The sequence below is a fragment of the Taudactylus pleione genome, unplaced genomic scaffold, assembly GCF_031769625.1.
Source record: "Taudactylus pleione unplaced genomic scaffold, aTauple2 ptg000273l, whole genome shotgun sequence".
Classification (NCBI taxonomy): domain Eukaryota; kingdom Metazoa; phylum Chordata; class Amphibia; order Anura; family Myobatrachidae; genus Taudactylus; species Taudactylus pleione.
The window spans coordinates 832,390-849,437 of NW_028284675.1; the positions used below are offsets into that span (position 1 = coordinate 832,390).

The window sequence follows — 17,048 nt, forward strand, 5'->3', positions numbered from 1 at the left end:
AGGGGTAGGCACTTCTCCCACATTCTGCCCACTTCCTAGTGAAGTGGGCAGAATAAGGAGAATTTTCTTGCAGACGGCGGGTCCGCAAGAAGGGGCGTGACCTAATAATGCAATTTCATGAGAATCATGTAATTTGGCCCCGCCCCCTTATTTAAATATGCGTCATTTGCGGCAAATTGTCACGAAGGGGCAGGGCTTAATGGTGTGACTCATCCAGCTCAGCCCCCCAACACATCCCACCTGCTTCAAATGTCGGCAAGTATGTTTATTAGTAACGGTTGTGTAAAAGGCTTTTTTTTTTTTTTGATGGTCAGAAGATCTACAGTTTGCTTATATATAGGGAGTGATGTACTCATCTGTAACGTTCCAGATGAAAAGCCAAGGATCCAGGCCACAGTATGCTGTTACGTAAATAGAAACGTGCTGAAAAATATTTTTCCTATGGAAGAGACTGAAATCGAACAGTGTGCACATTTTTCATTAGCCTTCCTTTGTGTATACAGAAATACGAGATTATTCTGGCCAATCGGGTTATATTTGCTTTTATGAGAAGTAACTTTGTTGATTAAAAAATATTTAACAATAGCCCGTTAAGCCCTGCAGCCTCAAACAGAAGGAAAAACAGGACTTGTGTCTGTTAAGGTTATCTAAAGACAACAGGCATACAATGATTTAATTCTCTTAAGAGAAAGCAGGTGGTGTCAAACTTGGCATGATGTACAGTAATAATAAATATGTCCAAACACTAGCAAAAATAAACCTCCTATTTATGATAGTAAAAATAGGAACAATTTCCTTGTAATTGACTTCCTTATGGCTCAGCTACTCATCTATTTATAAGCAAGGTGTTTTTAAGTAATACAGAATATAAGTTTCTTCATAGCAGTATGACTAGTGAGCTTGCAGGTAAAACACTACTTTAAAAAGCAAATCTTCCATGGATAGATTGTTTAGTATATTATATTATAGACCCTCATCTTGATGAATTCTTGATCATCAGGATATGCATCCATGATCCCTCTACTGATCTCCACAAACAATAACCCGTCCTGCCTATGCTAAACCCACTTCTGGAGACCACACTTTTTTCTGACCGTGGCAATTCTAGATTGACTTCCAGAATATTTTTTTTAAAGGTGTATTAGAAACTACCTCTAAGTACCTCACTTTCATTTCAAAATAAGTTTTATGAAGTAATATTTCAGAAATTATTCTATACATAATTCCTATTGTGATACAGGTTGAGTCTCCCATATCCAAATATTCCGAAATATGGAATATTCCGAAATACGGAATTTTTTTAGCATTACTGAGATAATGAAACCTTTGTTTTTTGATGGTTCAATGTACACAAACTTTGTCTAAGGCACAAATTATAAAAAATATTGTATAAAATGACCTTCAGGCTGTGTGTATAAGGTGTATATGAAACATAAATGTATTTAATTTCTGTACACAAACTTTGTTTGAACCACAAAATTATTGAATATACTGTATAAAATTACCTGCAGGCTGTGTGTATATGGTGTATATAACACATAAAATCATTCTGTGTGTATATTTAGGTCCTATTCGCAAGATATTTCATTATGTTATGTAATTTTGGAATAATTGAGAATAGGACCGTTATGCAAAATACGCCTGGTCCCAAGCATTTTGGATATGGGAGACTCAACCTGTATATATAGTTGCACTACATGGGTCTAATTGGTGTGTGTCTGTGTGATGCATAAAGGAAGGTGCTCCTAACACTGAACTAGTCGGCCAGGTGATAGTGAGCTGCTAATGTTTAGCCAGGGTTGCCTACCCTCACAATTTGGGCTGGAGCCTCCCGATAATCGTGTTCAGCTCCTGGCCCCCCGGAAAGGCAGGCAAGCCTCCCGGCGGCCGCCGATCCCCCCAACACCCCCTCCGCAATTTACTGTTAAACCCTCGCTGCGAGGGCGGCCAGTGACACGATTCAGCGTGAATCGCGTCATTTTGTCCCCGCCCCCCTGCTTCACAATGCCTGTATTATCTGCATGGTGTAGCGGGGGCAGGGCCAAATTGACGCGATCTCGTGGCCCCGCCCCCATCACATCTACAAACATCAGGCACCCACCCGGCCATGCCCCCTTTTTTGGCCTTGTACCCCGCTGCCCTGCTGATCTGGCTGCTCCCTCCCGGAAGGAGCAGCCAGAAAGTCAGCAACTATGTGTTTAGCTTAGTGTCAGGGAGCCCCATGCTGGATGTAAATGTGCTACATAACATTTTGTATCAGTAAAAAGCCATCTGACAAGGACAACTATATCATATATATATAAAACAAATAAAAGTCTACACTCACGTTTACAAATCCAATGCTGGCGTCAGAGCCGTAACTGGACGTTTTGGTCCCTTGTGTCAGAAAGAGCATTGGTGCCCCCCTCATTTTTCAAATGGACATAATGCACCCAAAAAACGGTCATGGCCTCATGAGGAATGGCCAGGGAAGAGATAGAGGAGGCCAGGAGATGCTGGGGATGAAAGAAGAGGAAGCTACAAGCAAGAATGATAATAAATAGAAATTTGACAGGCCCAAACAGCGCCCCCTGCCCTTCGGTGCCCTTTGCAACGGCACCGGCTGCACTACCCTAGCTACAGCCCTGGCTGGGGTGACTGACCCAACCAAGGTGCCACCTTGCTAGAAACAATTTTCAAAAGTAGGGGTGCACTCACCAGTCTTCATGAAAAATATTTAACTTTAATTAAACCATTATATTAAAAGTACAGCCATCGACGTTTCGGTCCAATCCACGGACCTTTGTCATCTTGACCGAAACGTTGATGGCTGTACTTTTATTATAACGGTTTAAATAATGTTTAATATTTTTCATGAAGACTGGTGAGTGCACCCCTACTTTTGAAAATTATATATATATATATATATATATATATTGCAATGAGAGGACATGTCGTTAATTGATATGCTTTGGGGAGGTTCTGTGTGATACCTGGTGGCAAAGGATGCAGAACAATTCTGACTGTCCTCTTATTACTATCATTATTACAATTTATTTATAAGGCTCCTCGTAGTATTCACAGTGCCATACAAAGGAGTAAATAAAAAATATTGCTGATTAAAATAATAACAGAACATGAGTACATACAAAACAGCTATCAGCCACTGTTCCGCCATCCCACCCGCAAGCCGCAGTGTCGCACGGTGGAGTTGGGGGATGTTGGAGGGCCAACCTTACTACAGTGTGTGAATACGAGATGCCTTGCGCATCTTCAAAGTGCTGGAAAGAGCCTGGGGCCAGACCAGCATTTTCAGATGTGCTGGGCACGCTCCCAGACTGGTGAAAGTAAGAACGTGTCCTTCCCCCATGAGGCCACGCCCCACAGAGTCCTTCTTAGAAAATCCAAGATGTTGGTAGGTGCCAACCGCTATTTTTGGGACCAAAGGTAGCAGCTTTATAATGAGTCAAAATTACTCGTTAGTACCCTGCCATGCTGCCGCTCTGTGAGCCATGATTAATAGAATGTGGTTGTTCCAGCCAGAGGAGGAGGAGGAGGAGAAGCCTTTCCACGTCTCCCCGGCTCTTCCTCTTTTCCTGCTAAGTGACTGGGACTGGCTGGGTGCTGGCGAGGCGGTCCTGTTCTTGCCGCCGGGAATGACTGATGACACCGGCGGATAGGAGAAGCCACCCTGCGCATGCACAGTGCAGAGATCTCACAGCCTAAGCTGAGCCAGCCATGGGCCCAGGCACCGGCCACCAGAGATAAGTAAATGTATGTTTAGTCACACTGTGTAACTGAGTGCCCCTGCCTGCATGCCAGCCACCTCACAGTCATGCCAGCCACGCAGTTCTGGCGTGAGCCCAGGTCCCCCTGGTACCTCCATTATCTCCTGTTGCTCTGGACTGATTCCCCCTGTCACCCTACCCTAAAGCATATTTCTGCACCTGGGCCCACCACTCGCAAGTTCTCCACTGGTCTACTCTAAACAGCACTATGACACCACAATAATTAGGGCAAGGGGAAGACAACTTGCTGTAGCTTGCTGCTTAACGTGGGGAGAGAACACAGGCTCAAGTCATGAAAAAAAATATTAAGGATTACACTTGCACAGAGTTACCAGGATTGGTCGGTACAGCAATGTTGTGCTCTTACTGCTGCCATACAGTATCAACGGTCAGCTTCCTGGGCAAACTGTTATTGGTAGTTTTCTATGGCTGTGATAAGCGGAGATAGAAAATCTTTCCTATCTACGAATATGTGTATTAATAAATAAACCCTGAAGATGCATGTTATTTAATACAGAAGACAGGTTGATTCTTTTATGGAACAAACTCACTACCTACATTGTATACCTCTTCTACACATAACTTAGCAGCATTCAGTTTGCAAGTGAAAGAGTTTATATATTGATGGAGGCAGAGTTTATATATTGATGGAGGCATGAGTTAGGTGGCTTGTGGATCAGTTGTTCTTTAACTACAACTCATAGCTTACAGTAAGAAAAGGTTAATGTCCTTACAGCAGGCACATGACACTTAAAATATATGTAGCTCAGTTAAGGTGAAATTCCATATAAAAGTCTTTTCAAACCCGTTTTGTGTCTGTTTAACTTGAAAAATCATTCATTTTTCTAGGATGTCCTCTTTTCAATCAGTATTACCTTTGTGAAACATCTCTGTGGGGAGACTATTACAGCTGACACTCCAAGTTAGCCAGAGAACATTTACATTTCTTATAACACTCTAGCTCGTTCAGGCCTTGTGATCTCTTGGAGTACTTAGACGTGGAAAGAATATAAATTGTGCACTGTATTAAGTAGTGGTTTGAAAAATTGCACATGAAACCGCCAGTAAGGCAGAAATTGTAAATGTGGTTTTGATAGCCGAGATTGCCGTTTCAGTATGATACCTATAAAAAGTTTCTGCTACTGATTGTGTGTATTATCTGAAGTCATTTACAGGAAAAAATAAGTAAACCTCTAATGTTTATTTAAGAAATGGCACTTATTTTTTTTCATATGTTTCATATGATGATGTACTAAGCTCTGGAAAGTGATCAATTGGAAAGTGATAAGCTACCAACCAATCAGCTCCTGTAATTTTTCAAACACAGCCTGCAAGACGACACCTAGGAGCCAAATGGATGGTGGTTTATCGTTTTCGAATTTAGCACTTTACAGAGCTTAGTAGTCGTACATCTCCCCCATTGTACTCAACAGGGGCAGTTAGATATTGCACTATGAGAAAACAAACAGAAACTTCCAGAATGCAACAAAATGCAACACAACTAATTGACCAAATACTTTGGGCCATATCCTATTAGTCGCAATAAGCCGCTAATCGTGCAAATTTGGTCTTATCGTGCAGTCCTATTAGTCATGATTTTTCATGGGTGCGTATTATTCATATCATTTGCCGCAAAAAAGTTTTCACTACCTACTGAGTTGGTAAAAAGTTGTGCAAACCCCTATTTTTGGCTAAAAATGTCAGGACCTAGTTCAGAACCACTAATTAGGCGAAAGTATTTTTTTTAATTAGTTTAATTCGGCCAATAATGACATGTCATTTGTGGGGTGAAAAAGTAAAAAGTGTTGGAAATTAGGTTTAGACTTTAAAGTAGTGGGACAGGTATATGGTGGTGCTGTATTATAGGACAGGTGTTTTAAACATTGCAGGTGCAATTTACAGGTGTAGTTTTAACATTTTTAAAATTGCCGTATAAAGATACAAAAATATACTTACACCCATTTTAATGTACCCCTAATTTAAATAGCTTTCTTAACTTTTTCACTGTAAGAGAAAAATGCATATAACAGCCATTTGACCCAATTTAAGAACCCCAAACCCTTTGATTATGGCCACTAATACACTCCTATAATGCTACCAAATATTGTTTTGACTTTTTTGGGGATTACAAGCAGATTTCCCCATTTTCGCCTATACTTTTCGTGGCTAACACCATGAAGATTTTTCGCGCAAATGCCGCTTCACGACAATTGTAATAGGATTGCACGAAAAACAGGAGTGCGCATAGACGTGATAAGTGAACTTATCGTGCAGTGCGTGATAACTTAATGTGCGACAAGTTATTGCTTTATTGTGGCTAATAGGATATTGCGCTATGTGAGAAATAAGGAACAATAAGGAACGATTTTACCTGATAGTCTTTTTTTTCTTTTTGCATGTGCACATTAATAATTTTCAAATGTCTAAAAATCATTTTGAATTCTCAAACCTTTCAGCATTAGATACATAATGCAGAGCCTTTTTATATTGAAGTGTTTATTGATTATCAAAAAGCAACACAACATTAAATCAAACAATAAAATAAAAATAGGTAATAGAAATATATAATATAGTCAGCAAAAGTTGCAAAACAAAAACACATAATCCAGGTATGAGGAGTACAGTATATATAAACACGGTTCAGGAAAAACTATAGTGGAAGTAATCACTATAACGACTAAACATACAGATACAGAAACCTTAAAAACATTGGCCCTCATTCAGAGCCGTACGCTCTGAGCAGAGCGCACGCTCTGAATGAGGGCCGGGCTCCATTTTCATGGAGCGTCCTCCTGGACGCTCGTATAGCTGTGGGTCACCACCCACAGGCTATACGAGCGTGCATTGTGATGGTCGCGATGGTCGAGACCATCGCGACCATCGAATTTGCGAGCCGGAGCCTGCGGTTGAGGTTTTCTATCAGAGCCAAAATCACTCCCACTGACATCACTAGTGATGTCAGTGGGCCGGCTTCTGACGGGAGGCGTTCCCTTAGGAACGCCCCCGTCAGGTAGGCATGCCCCCGGCGCGCCCACCAAAGGGGGCGTGCTGTCAATCAACATTGACAGCACGCCCCCTTTGATCGGACACAACGAGCGAAGGACTTTCCTTCGCTCGTCGCGTCTGGCGCATGCGCACGACGGAGCTCCCTCCGTTGTGCGCATGCTCAGTCCATAACATCGACCCACTTGCGAGCGGACAGCCGCTCGCGAGTGGGTCTGAATCAGGCCCATAGTTATGTAGGGATCACCACCAACCAAATAAAATAGAGATAAATAGACGTTGGGTATAAAATGTAGAAAGAAGCAGCAAAAAAGGTTATAGTGTAGATGCAACCATTTGTTCAGCCAGCAAGTTAGCATATATAGATTGCAGCCACTGTTGCCAAATATGTTCAAAGTTTAATTCAGCTGTCCAGGCAATATATGGGTAACATTCATGGGACACTGTGCTATTAAACTAAAAAAATTATAACTGAAACTCAGGGCCCGTACTAGCCATCCATACCCGTGCTGTGCAAATCTTGGCCAAGGAGCATAAATTAAGAATATTTTGTCTAGTGTACCAGTCAAAGGCGTCTTCAGCTAATGTACCAAGTATACAAACTGTTGATGTTAAACAGACTGTGAAATACTAGTAAAGGCAAGTACTCAAATCGCCCAGTCCCAAAAACTGTGTACCAGTGGATAGGTCCAAAGAAGATGATAAAAGATCCCCTTAGAGCACCTACATTTGCGATGTGCAGCATCCGTTTGACGCCCAAATTTAAGGAGACGCTCAGGGGTTAAGTAAGTTCTATGTAATATAAATAGTTGAATCTGCTGGAATCTAATACAGACGTTGATTTTCCACGGTCTACGTAGGTCCAAGGACCAAAAGTCCTCCTCCCATTTTTGTTTAAGGCGTGGTAGATCAGAAGAGTGGTGAACTGTCATCACATATGAATACAGACAAGAATAGTTTAAGTGGGGAGTCTTGCATAGTCAGAGTCTCCCCCGAAAATTGAGCTGATAAGGCATGCATAAGCTGTAGATAGCCATAAAACATGGTTGGGCGGGGGAGAGTTTATATTTACTATGCAACGAGTAAATGATTTCAACACAGTACCCTCAAGGATATGCAACTTTTCCCAATGTTGACACACCTTTAATTCCCCAAAATATCCTAACCTGAAGGGAGGATAATCCTGGCAGTGATTTAGTATTCCACTTGTGAGTGTCAGGGTCAATTTCCACGAAGCATAGGAGTTTATGAATTATTGCCCAAATTTTAACCTCTTGCGTAATCAACTGGGGGCCCGACCAATATTCTTTAACTCCAAGCAGAGCCTGTAGGACTGTGTGTCTGGCATCACCCGGGCCACTAATAGCATGTGGAGAACATCCATCCAAGTGTCCTGTAACCATAGCTGTAAGTGTGACAATTGAGCCACATAGTATGAGAACCGAAAGTGAGGTTGCGCTAAACACCCATCTGATTTGGCTCTAGTAAAGTTATTATATTGAATACGAGCCCGACCACCCAGACCAAAGAGGAGACCAGTCCTTCCACCTTACTGAATAATGACGCTGGAAGATAAACCGGAGATTGGTGGAGAATATAAAGGAGTTTAGGTTAGACCACCATCTTAACCGGTTAACTCTGCCAGTAAGGGTAAGAGGTAGTTTACTCCAGGATTGGGTTTTAGCCTCCAGGATCGGGTTATAGCCTTTAAGTATACAAATTGTGGTTGGACATTCAAGGCAAGGTAATCTGATGAGGAATTACTAATCCATATCAGTAAATATTTGAAGTTGTCCACCCAGCGGAGAGTGAGAGGTAGAAACCGGGAAGGACCCTCTAAGGAAGGATATGCAACTTTACACAGTTCGTGGTAAGACACTGATATGTACTATTATTATTATTTAGGGGGAGAGGACCGTACAGTCATATATGAGAGAGAATAACACAGCTTCCAGTACCGCCTGCCACAGGCTTGCCCTTGTTTTGCCAAGCCAAGAGGCCCCGCCTCTTGTGGCATGTGGTCACGCCCAACTTGCATGAAATACTCTGAATGCAAAGTTCTTATTTACAATGTTTATTTTGAACAACCAAATGGACAGAACACTGTGAGAATGTAACACTGTTATACCTTTGCTGTAATGCATACAGTATTGCTTCAATAAAATTATGTAAGAAAAAAAGGAATAGAAATTAATTTCTTATTGCCGCAGTATGATAGTTTCTGGGGACATTTTGGGAAAATGATAAATCCTGTACGTCCCTAAACATTTATTTGTCTTTTCACAATAAAATCATTATATTCAATGTTATTACTATCGAAATACTTCTCTTGAGATAATTATTCCTCAGAACTACATGCTTACTTGACAGCCTGTTGCCTCCCCTTCTCTTTCCCCACAGAGTCCTCCTTCACCCCTTGTGACCCAACCTACCCCTACCCCCAATGCTTTCTGTGCGACACCTTTCTGCCCATATACTATTGCTGGGGACTTCTACCCGATGAGCTTCCCTGACACCTATTACTTATAAACTTACAAAAGTGTCACTGATTGTCATAGAAGCAACCAAATACAACTGTGTTACTTATCCTGACACACCAGTACTATATATCACCAACATTCCTATATATATAATAATGTGATCATTTTTAAGGTAATGTGATGTCTGTGATTATCTTATTCTGCAGAGTTGGTAATGGAACACCACAGTATGACTTCACAAAACTGGATGAACTAATGGATCTTCTGGTGGAAAATGAGTTGATGCCAGGTCAGAGAAAACATTTATCTTATAATTCTCTTACTATATGTGTATATGTGTATATACTGTTTATTTGTGTATATACTTAACCTCAAACGGGAAACAGTCGGGAAGCCGATGGACGGAATCCCGACCGCCGGCTTCCCGACTGTATAATCCCGGCAAGGGTTAAATGACAGGCATCGAAATCCCGATGCCTGTCATTTTCTCTACGCCGGGAGACTGACACCTGGTTTACCGATCGAAGGTAAGCCGGGCGACGGGCGTGGATAGCCGTGGGGGGGGGGAATAGCTTTAGGATTCCTGGGGGGAGACTTAGGGTTAGGCACCCCCCTGGGAGGTTAGGTTTAGGCTAGTGGAAGGGGGGGTAGGGTTAGGCACCCCCGGGGAGGTTAGGGTTAGGCACCCCCCGGGGGATTTAGGTTTAGGAGGCGGGGAAGGGGGGGTTTGGTTTAGGCACTTAGAGGGGGGACTAGGGTTAGGCACTTAGGGGGGAGGTTAGGGTTAGGCACCCCTAAGGGAGGGTTAGGGTTAGAGGGTAGAATAGGTTAGTGAATACTTACCTTGGGACGATCAGGATTTTCATCCTTGTCGGGCTGCCATTATCGGGATTTGAACCGCCGGCCCCTCAAATATATCTTGGTTGCTGGATATGATGCTGCCTTATGCAGGGCCGGCAACAGAAATCTTGGGGTCCGGTACTCTTATATCTCTGGGGCCCTCTGGGGTGCTGTATGTACGGGACAGGTATATGGGGGTGCTGTATGTATGGGACAGGTATATGGGGGTGCTGTATGGATCGGGCAGGAGTTTTAAACATTGCAGTAGGCAGTGACAGGTGTATTTTTTTTAAAAATGCCCTAAAATGACACAAAAATATATTTACACCCATTTTCTGTACCCCTAATTTAACTGCAGCATTTATTTTGCCACAAAAAACATACTTTCTATAATTTTTCACTATTGTAAAAAAATGCTTATAGCAGCCATTTGACACAATTTAAGAACTCCAAACCCTTTGATTATGGCCACTAACAGACTTTTATATTGTTACCCTATATTAATTTACCTTGTCTTTGGGTACAGGCTGATTTCCCTTTGTTTACGCTGGTCATCCCCGCAAAACTTACTGGGAAAATGAGTTATCATCAGTTTTGTAGTAGGATTGGCCAAAAAAACGGGAGCGTACGTACATACATGCAAAAAGGGTTTAATTCCGGCAAGTAGCCCGTTAAGTTCTCTTACAAAAACTTAACGATTTATCATATCTAATTAAATTCATTTAGTTTGCATGCAGAGTAAATACTGGTGGACAGCTATATATTTACACTGCGATTTACAGTAGATTTCAGTTTGGACATGGCCCCCCTCACATTCTAAATTTCTGTGGTGCTGCTATTCATGTCATGTCAGTCAGCCCTATCATTACAACATAATGCCACAATTATCAGGATTACATCATGGCTGTAGGGCAAGATGGGGCAGGGTTGTATACTCCTGAGGGGGAACTCCCCCCAAATTCGTGAGTCTCCAGAAATTCTGCTGCAGTAGGAAACTATCTATATATTTTGAAAATGTATGATGTGTTTCTGTAAAAAAGTTGATATATATATTAAAACACACATATTGGGCTTTATTACCAGGACGTGCATAAGTTTGTTTTTTTGCATACTAGATGTAATCATCACCCTATTTCAATTGGGTAGGGTTGTCCATTCAAATAACTATGGTTATTCATTTTCTGCTACAGTCCTGGTGCATTCATACTTGCAATTAATTTACTTACATTTTTGTGTACTTTAGCATTGTTGCCTGTATAAATTATAGCATCTTATTTAACATACTGTCTTTGTACTTTTGTCTTGTCTAGCTGAAATAGTCCTTGTTATTTAACTCATGTTTTAACTAATGTTTTGCAGCCTCCATCCAGTGGGAGTAACTTATGTTTGTGTCAGGTTTAGTTATAGGCCTGGGTCCTAGGTGTTTTAGTGACCCTGCAGCAAATAACAACTTCTTTTTTATTTTGAAGGCTTTGAATTGATGGGAAGCCCATCTGGATATTTTACTGATTTTGAAGATAAAATACAAGTTACTGAGTGGAGTCGTTTGATCTACTTAACAGCAAAACGGTATATCGGTATGTTGCTCATTATTTCGTTTCAATTATTTATTTATTTGAATATTAAAGGTAATTTGTGGTTTTGCAAATAAATATAATTCAAGAATACAAATAGGCTCTTCTAAAATATAATCATACAGAGGCTCATTTAAAGTTCGACATACTCTTTCTATGTAGATGCTAGACTTAATTGGCTATATTAATCATTACTAGGGCATACCTCCCACCAATTCAGACAGAAAGATACATACTGCCTCTGATAAAACCAAAAATACGGGTGCTAACCATCTGGACAGGCTATGATCCTTTTTATATAAAAGAATTATATCAGTGATACTAACTGAGACCTGCCTCTATTCAAATAGGGGGAAACTGGAATACCCCCACAGCAGGATAAATAAAAAACAACTAGAGGTGCTAGTGAGTTAATAATTTTATTTTGATACAATTCCACTAAATCATCACACATCGAACGATATACAAAAAAATGAAACAGACATAAAATGCACGACTATAATACAAAACCAAGATCTGACTCTAAAAGACTGAATATTAGCTTCTCGAGTTGTTTTTGATTTAACATTGTGCCTATGTTTGCACTAATCTTATTTTGTTTTTTGAAATCATATTGTAGACTCATGCACAATTTGGAAGACTTCAATGCACAGAAGCATAGGGGATCCCATGCAGATGCATTTTTTCACCATATTAGTACCTGTGTATTGGGATTACATTACCTGGATCCAATGAACTTCAGTCCCAAATAGCCTGAAATGTTTTTCCCAGGAGATTGTGAACTTAAGCCAGTGGGTAGATGAACCACAAAAATGTCAATGTCAAACAAAAATTTAGATGAATTTCTCTCAGTTTATGATACCATCCTATAGCTGACAGGTGGCAAAAAATCCCAAACTGAACCTACAGATAAAGAAGTCTTGTTGTATAAATTTGCAAATAAATGTTTATGCCATCACCACTTTCATCCAAATGGGATGGAATTAAGGGTCTGATTCAGAGATGTACATTATCCCGATGGTTAGCGTACATCTCCAATGGTGAGTGGCTTCGCCCTCATACCTTCCCAAGCTGCAGCATGATTGACAGGCTGCGATGTTTGGGAGCCTGAGCGGGGGCGTTCCTGGACAGCGTAACCAAAAATGGGCGTATCTTCATTCATCATTGTCCAAATGGGGTAAAAAAGAAAATTTCCTATGAGAACAAAAGACCCACCAACTTACTGTAAATGGCAGCATCTAAATGATAAAAGCTGTGTTAATTAGGAGTAATTAGTACTCCCATTTTGCAAACAACGTTGCCACCATATCTCTTGGTGCCAGGATGATAGAGATAGGGGACTTTCAGTCCTTCCCAAAACTGCACTACTATTTTTTTATATTGCTCCATTTGACATCATTGTCCTGGAACTCTTACTCAATTTGGCTGGAAGCTAGTTAAGTGACTTTTTTAAAGCCCTTAATTCTCACTCGTTTGCTACATTTTCAATATACATGTGGAGGATGAATCTGACTCATTGTCCGCACTAAAGACATAAGTGGGAAACCCTGAATATGGGGCTCTTCATGACCCCACTACCAGCTATCAACCTTCTACCTAATATGCCCCAAAACTCTATTCTTAAATAAAAAGCTCCATAAAACCCTGTTTCACCATTTTATTGTATATAAAATATTTTTTTATGACTTCTGATATAAATGCCTGGGTTTCCCTATCACATCCAGCCAATCAAAAGCAGTGGTTGATTTTACATAGCGACTGCAGCCCCTCCAGTAAAATCCACCACTTCAGTGACCCAGTTTCAGTCCGTGACTGCACTGGTTACACTGTGACTGGCAGTGGCTTCCCACACAGGACAGCCAGCCCCAGGGGGCGGTGTTTTGTGCGTCACCACCATCGCTTCTGCGCATGCACCAGTCCTGGCGCCTGCCAGATTCATTGAGGGGGGCTGCAGCCGGACCAGCAGCTGCAGCCCCCCTCATGCAAGAGGGTAGAAGCTGCTGCTGATCGTAAGTGTTCCTGTGCTGGCCATGTGGTGACTGGCGGTGAAAGGGAGTTATAAATTAATTGTCAAGTGCTATAAAGTATAAATAAATGTTAATAATAAACCATCTTTACTTCTACACCTATAAAGTAGTGACTGACAGATATAAGGAGTCTTTTATGCATGTATTTTTTATTTGAGAATGTTTGCCTTTCTTTTCTTAGACTATCCATTAATTTGTGACCTTACTAACATACACACCACAATGTCCCCACTATGCCCAGATACACAATTGGTGCAGTGCCTGGCCTGTAAGTAACAACAACAGTGCCCAACTAAGGGTTCTCCTGAAGCCTTCCAAGAAGGCACTGTGGTTAACAAGGGTTTTCAGCTACCAATGAGAACTTGCTACATGAACCAATATACTGTATGTAGGACTGCATCACTGGCAATATACCGGTAGATCATTGTTTGGTCTTGAACCCAGTAAATATTGCATTAAGCAGTACTTTGCCTGTGCACACACATGGTACAACAAAAAAGTCAGTCTCTTTCATAGTCAAAGCTGGGCAAAAGCTAAACCCATGATAGGCAACAGGCAGCACAAGCCTTCATCTGCGGCTCCAGCCCCTTCCTGCTTTATTATAATATTTATTTGTTATAGCTTGTAACACTTGTTTACAAATTCCTGCTGATATGCTACTAAAGAAATGTGTCTCTTTCTTTGATTAACTGTATTGTTTTAACATATTACGGAGATTGAGGGTAATGTGCCATCCTCTTGAAAGGCAGAATGCCCTGAAATATGTCAGTTTGCCTATCACTGACCTAGACAGTGCTATTTGTGCTGACAAGACACATCGGGCAAAATTTACTAAGCGGCGGTTTGACGGTGGTTTCTATTCTATTCTAAACCCCGGCGGTTTGGTGGCGGTTTCTATTCTATTCTAAACCCCGGGGGTTTGGTTTTGCAGCAGTTTCTAAGTGACAGCCCTGTTCTATTCTATTCTAAAATTTATTTTGATGGCAGTTTTGCAGCGGTTTTGGCCTTAGTAAATTTGCAGAAAGCAAAACCGCCACCAAACCACAGTAAAAACACATTTTAGAATAGAACAGGGATGTCATTTAGAAACTGCTGCAAAACCAAACCTCCAGGGTTTAGAATAGAATAGAAACAGCCACCAAACCCCCGGGGTTTAAAATAGAATAGAAACCGCCGTCAAACCGCCGCTTAGTAAATTTTGCCCAGCAAAATCAAACATAAAAATCTGAGCTCTCTTATCCTTGATATGTCAGTACATTTCCTTACCCAAAATATGCCAGCTTCATCATAAATATTGGTATTAAGTCTATGAAATTGCTCCATAATAACTTATAAAATTAACAGTAAAAATATTTCTGCATCCTGCTAGGCGGGCACTTGTCGTCAGACTCCACTTTGTTTTACCCTCTGTCTATGCCCAGGGGTAAATGTCTGTGTACACCTGCTCACTAATCTGTGTACTGTTTTTATCCTGTTGATCAAAACAAGGCATCTTCTGGATAGTGTTACTAGCTGCTTTCTTAATCACACTCTTTGTTCTACATACAGTCGCTTCTTCTGTGACCTGTTTTGTGCCAGCTGACAGACTAACTCATGGCAAGGATATGAGATGTTTATATGTTCACAATATAATATTGTCATCATGGTACAGTCTGTTCCTGTTTGAAATACAGTCTGTTTATAGTTTATAAATTTGCTAATAAAGCCAACTACATTTTTTGTGTGAAATAGAAATAATACATGTTGCACTGTGACTGATGCCAGATTATGTGTAGTACTGACATGTTATTATTAGTGTAGCTTAGCCTCAGTATAAAAGCTTGGGCTGTCACATAACCCCCTCCCATCTCTAATCTCTTCCAATCCCTAATACTAATAACCTCATACTGTACAGCCTTGGTGACTGTCATTGTATGCAGCATCAAACTACCATTTTTATGAAGCCCCATGCAATGTAAATGACACATCACCGTGCCCAATAATAATGTGTCCTACAGACATCAAAACCTGTGTGTGATATATGGCACATTACCTATTAGCTTCACATCTACTATATTATACAACTCAATTACCCCAATATTCAGCACAGTTCAAAGCCTCACTGTACAGTAAAATTATATTTCCCCAGTGTAAATGAAAGCTCTCATACCTCCATCATTGGTAAACACAGGGAGGTTTCCAGTTGCCAAGAAACCCCCCTCCAGGCTAGCGTCTGAAATTGTGACCACAGTAGCTATATTTTATAATTTTATTATAACTGCGACCACAACATGCAATATAAGAAACTGTGTGGAACTGAGCACACTATTCGCGCATTAGACCAGACACAGGGGTTTAGTCATCCTGTGAGTTTAAACAACCTTTTAGAGGCATTTATCATACCTCATTTCCTAAAGTATCACTTCTGAAAGCAGCTCTTTATGCGGAGGCAGCTTTTCGGAATGCAATACTTTTACCCTGCAGCTGAGTTATCCATAAGGACTTCCTCAAAATGCGCATATACCTTTATCATTTATTTCACTGCTGGCGTCTGTTTTCCACCCCCTCCTGCCACTGTGTAACCACAGACCCCCGATCACAATTGCAAGCTCCTGCTCCCCCGCTGGTGCCTGCCACGCTGTTGCTGATGTCTTCCCCGCATCCTCTCGCCTCACCTATGTTTCCTCTCCCTAGCCGCAGTGGCGTCGTGGAGCCTGGGAGGAGGAACTTCAGTGAGGTGAGTCTGGGGACAATGGGGTGCGGTGTCCTGCAGGCTTACTGGAGCTCTCAGCTCACAAAAGTATGCAAGACACAGCAGGGAGGGATCTAAATAGAGAGAATTGGTATGTAATGCCGACTGTCGGGATGGCTCCTGTCAGAATACCGCCAACGGCATCCCGATGGTTGGTATCCCGATGGTTGGTATCCCGACAGGGTCAAGTAAGTATACTTACCCTCTCCCCTTCTCACCCTAACCCCCCCTTTTTGTAGCCTGCTCACCCCGCACCCTATCCCTAACCCTCCCTGATAGTCCCTAAACCTAAGTCTCCCCCCATCATTCCTAAACCTAACCCTCCTCAGTGGTACCTAACCCTCCCCCCTAGGCCTGCCTAACCCTAACCTCCCCCCAAAACCTAACGCTAACCCCGCTATGCTACCTAAACCTAACCCTTCTACCCCGCGGCTAACAACTAAGGACTTACCTTGTTTTGCTGGCGTCCTTCTGGATTCCGGCAAGGAGATTATTAAGATAAGCGTCTGTATTTCAACGCCTATGTTAAGTCCGTTGTCGGCTTCCTCCATCGGGATTTAGACTGGCGGCATCGCGGCCACCGGTCTCATACATCCCGAATAGAGCCCTCTGCTGTAGAGGCTGCA

The 17,048-nt window shown here is 41.7% G+C and overlaps 1 protein-coding gene across 2 annotated transcripts in view; it reads left to right on the forward strand.

Moving 5' to 3' along the window:
- Window positions 1–17,048, forward strand: part of IDUA (alpha-L-iduronidase) — a 215,464-nt gene that overhangs the window by 128,088 nt on the left and 70,328 nt on the right. For both annotated transcript variants that reach the window (XM_088481439.1, XM_088481440.1), the window contains exons 3-4: window positions 9,457–9,539; window positions 11,560–11,667. In XM_088481439.1, coding sequence (XP_088337565.1) covers window positions 9,457–9,539; window positions 11,560–11,667 — 191 coding nt within the window. The remainder of the gene's footprint in view (window positions 1–9,456; window positions 9,540–11,559; window positions 11,668–17,048) is intronic.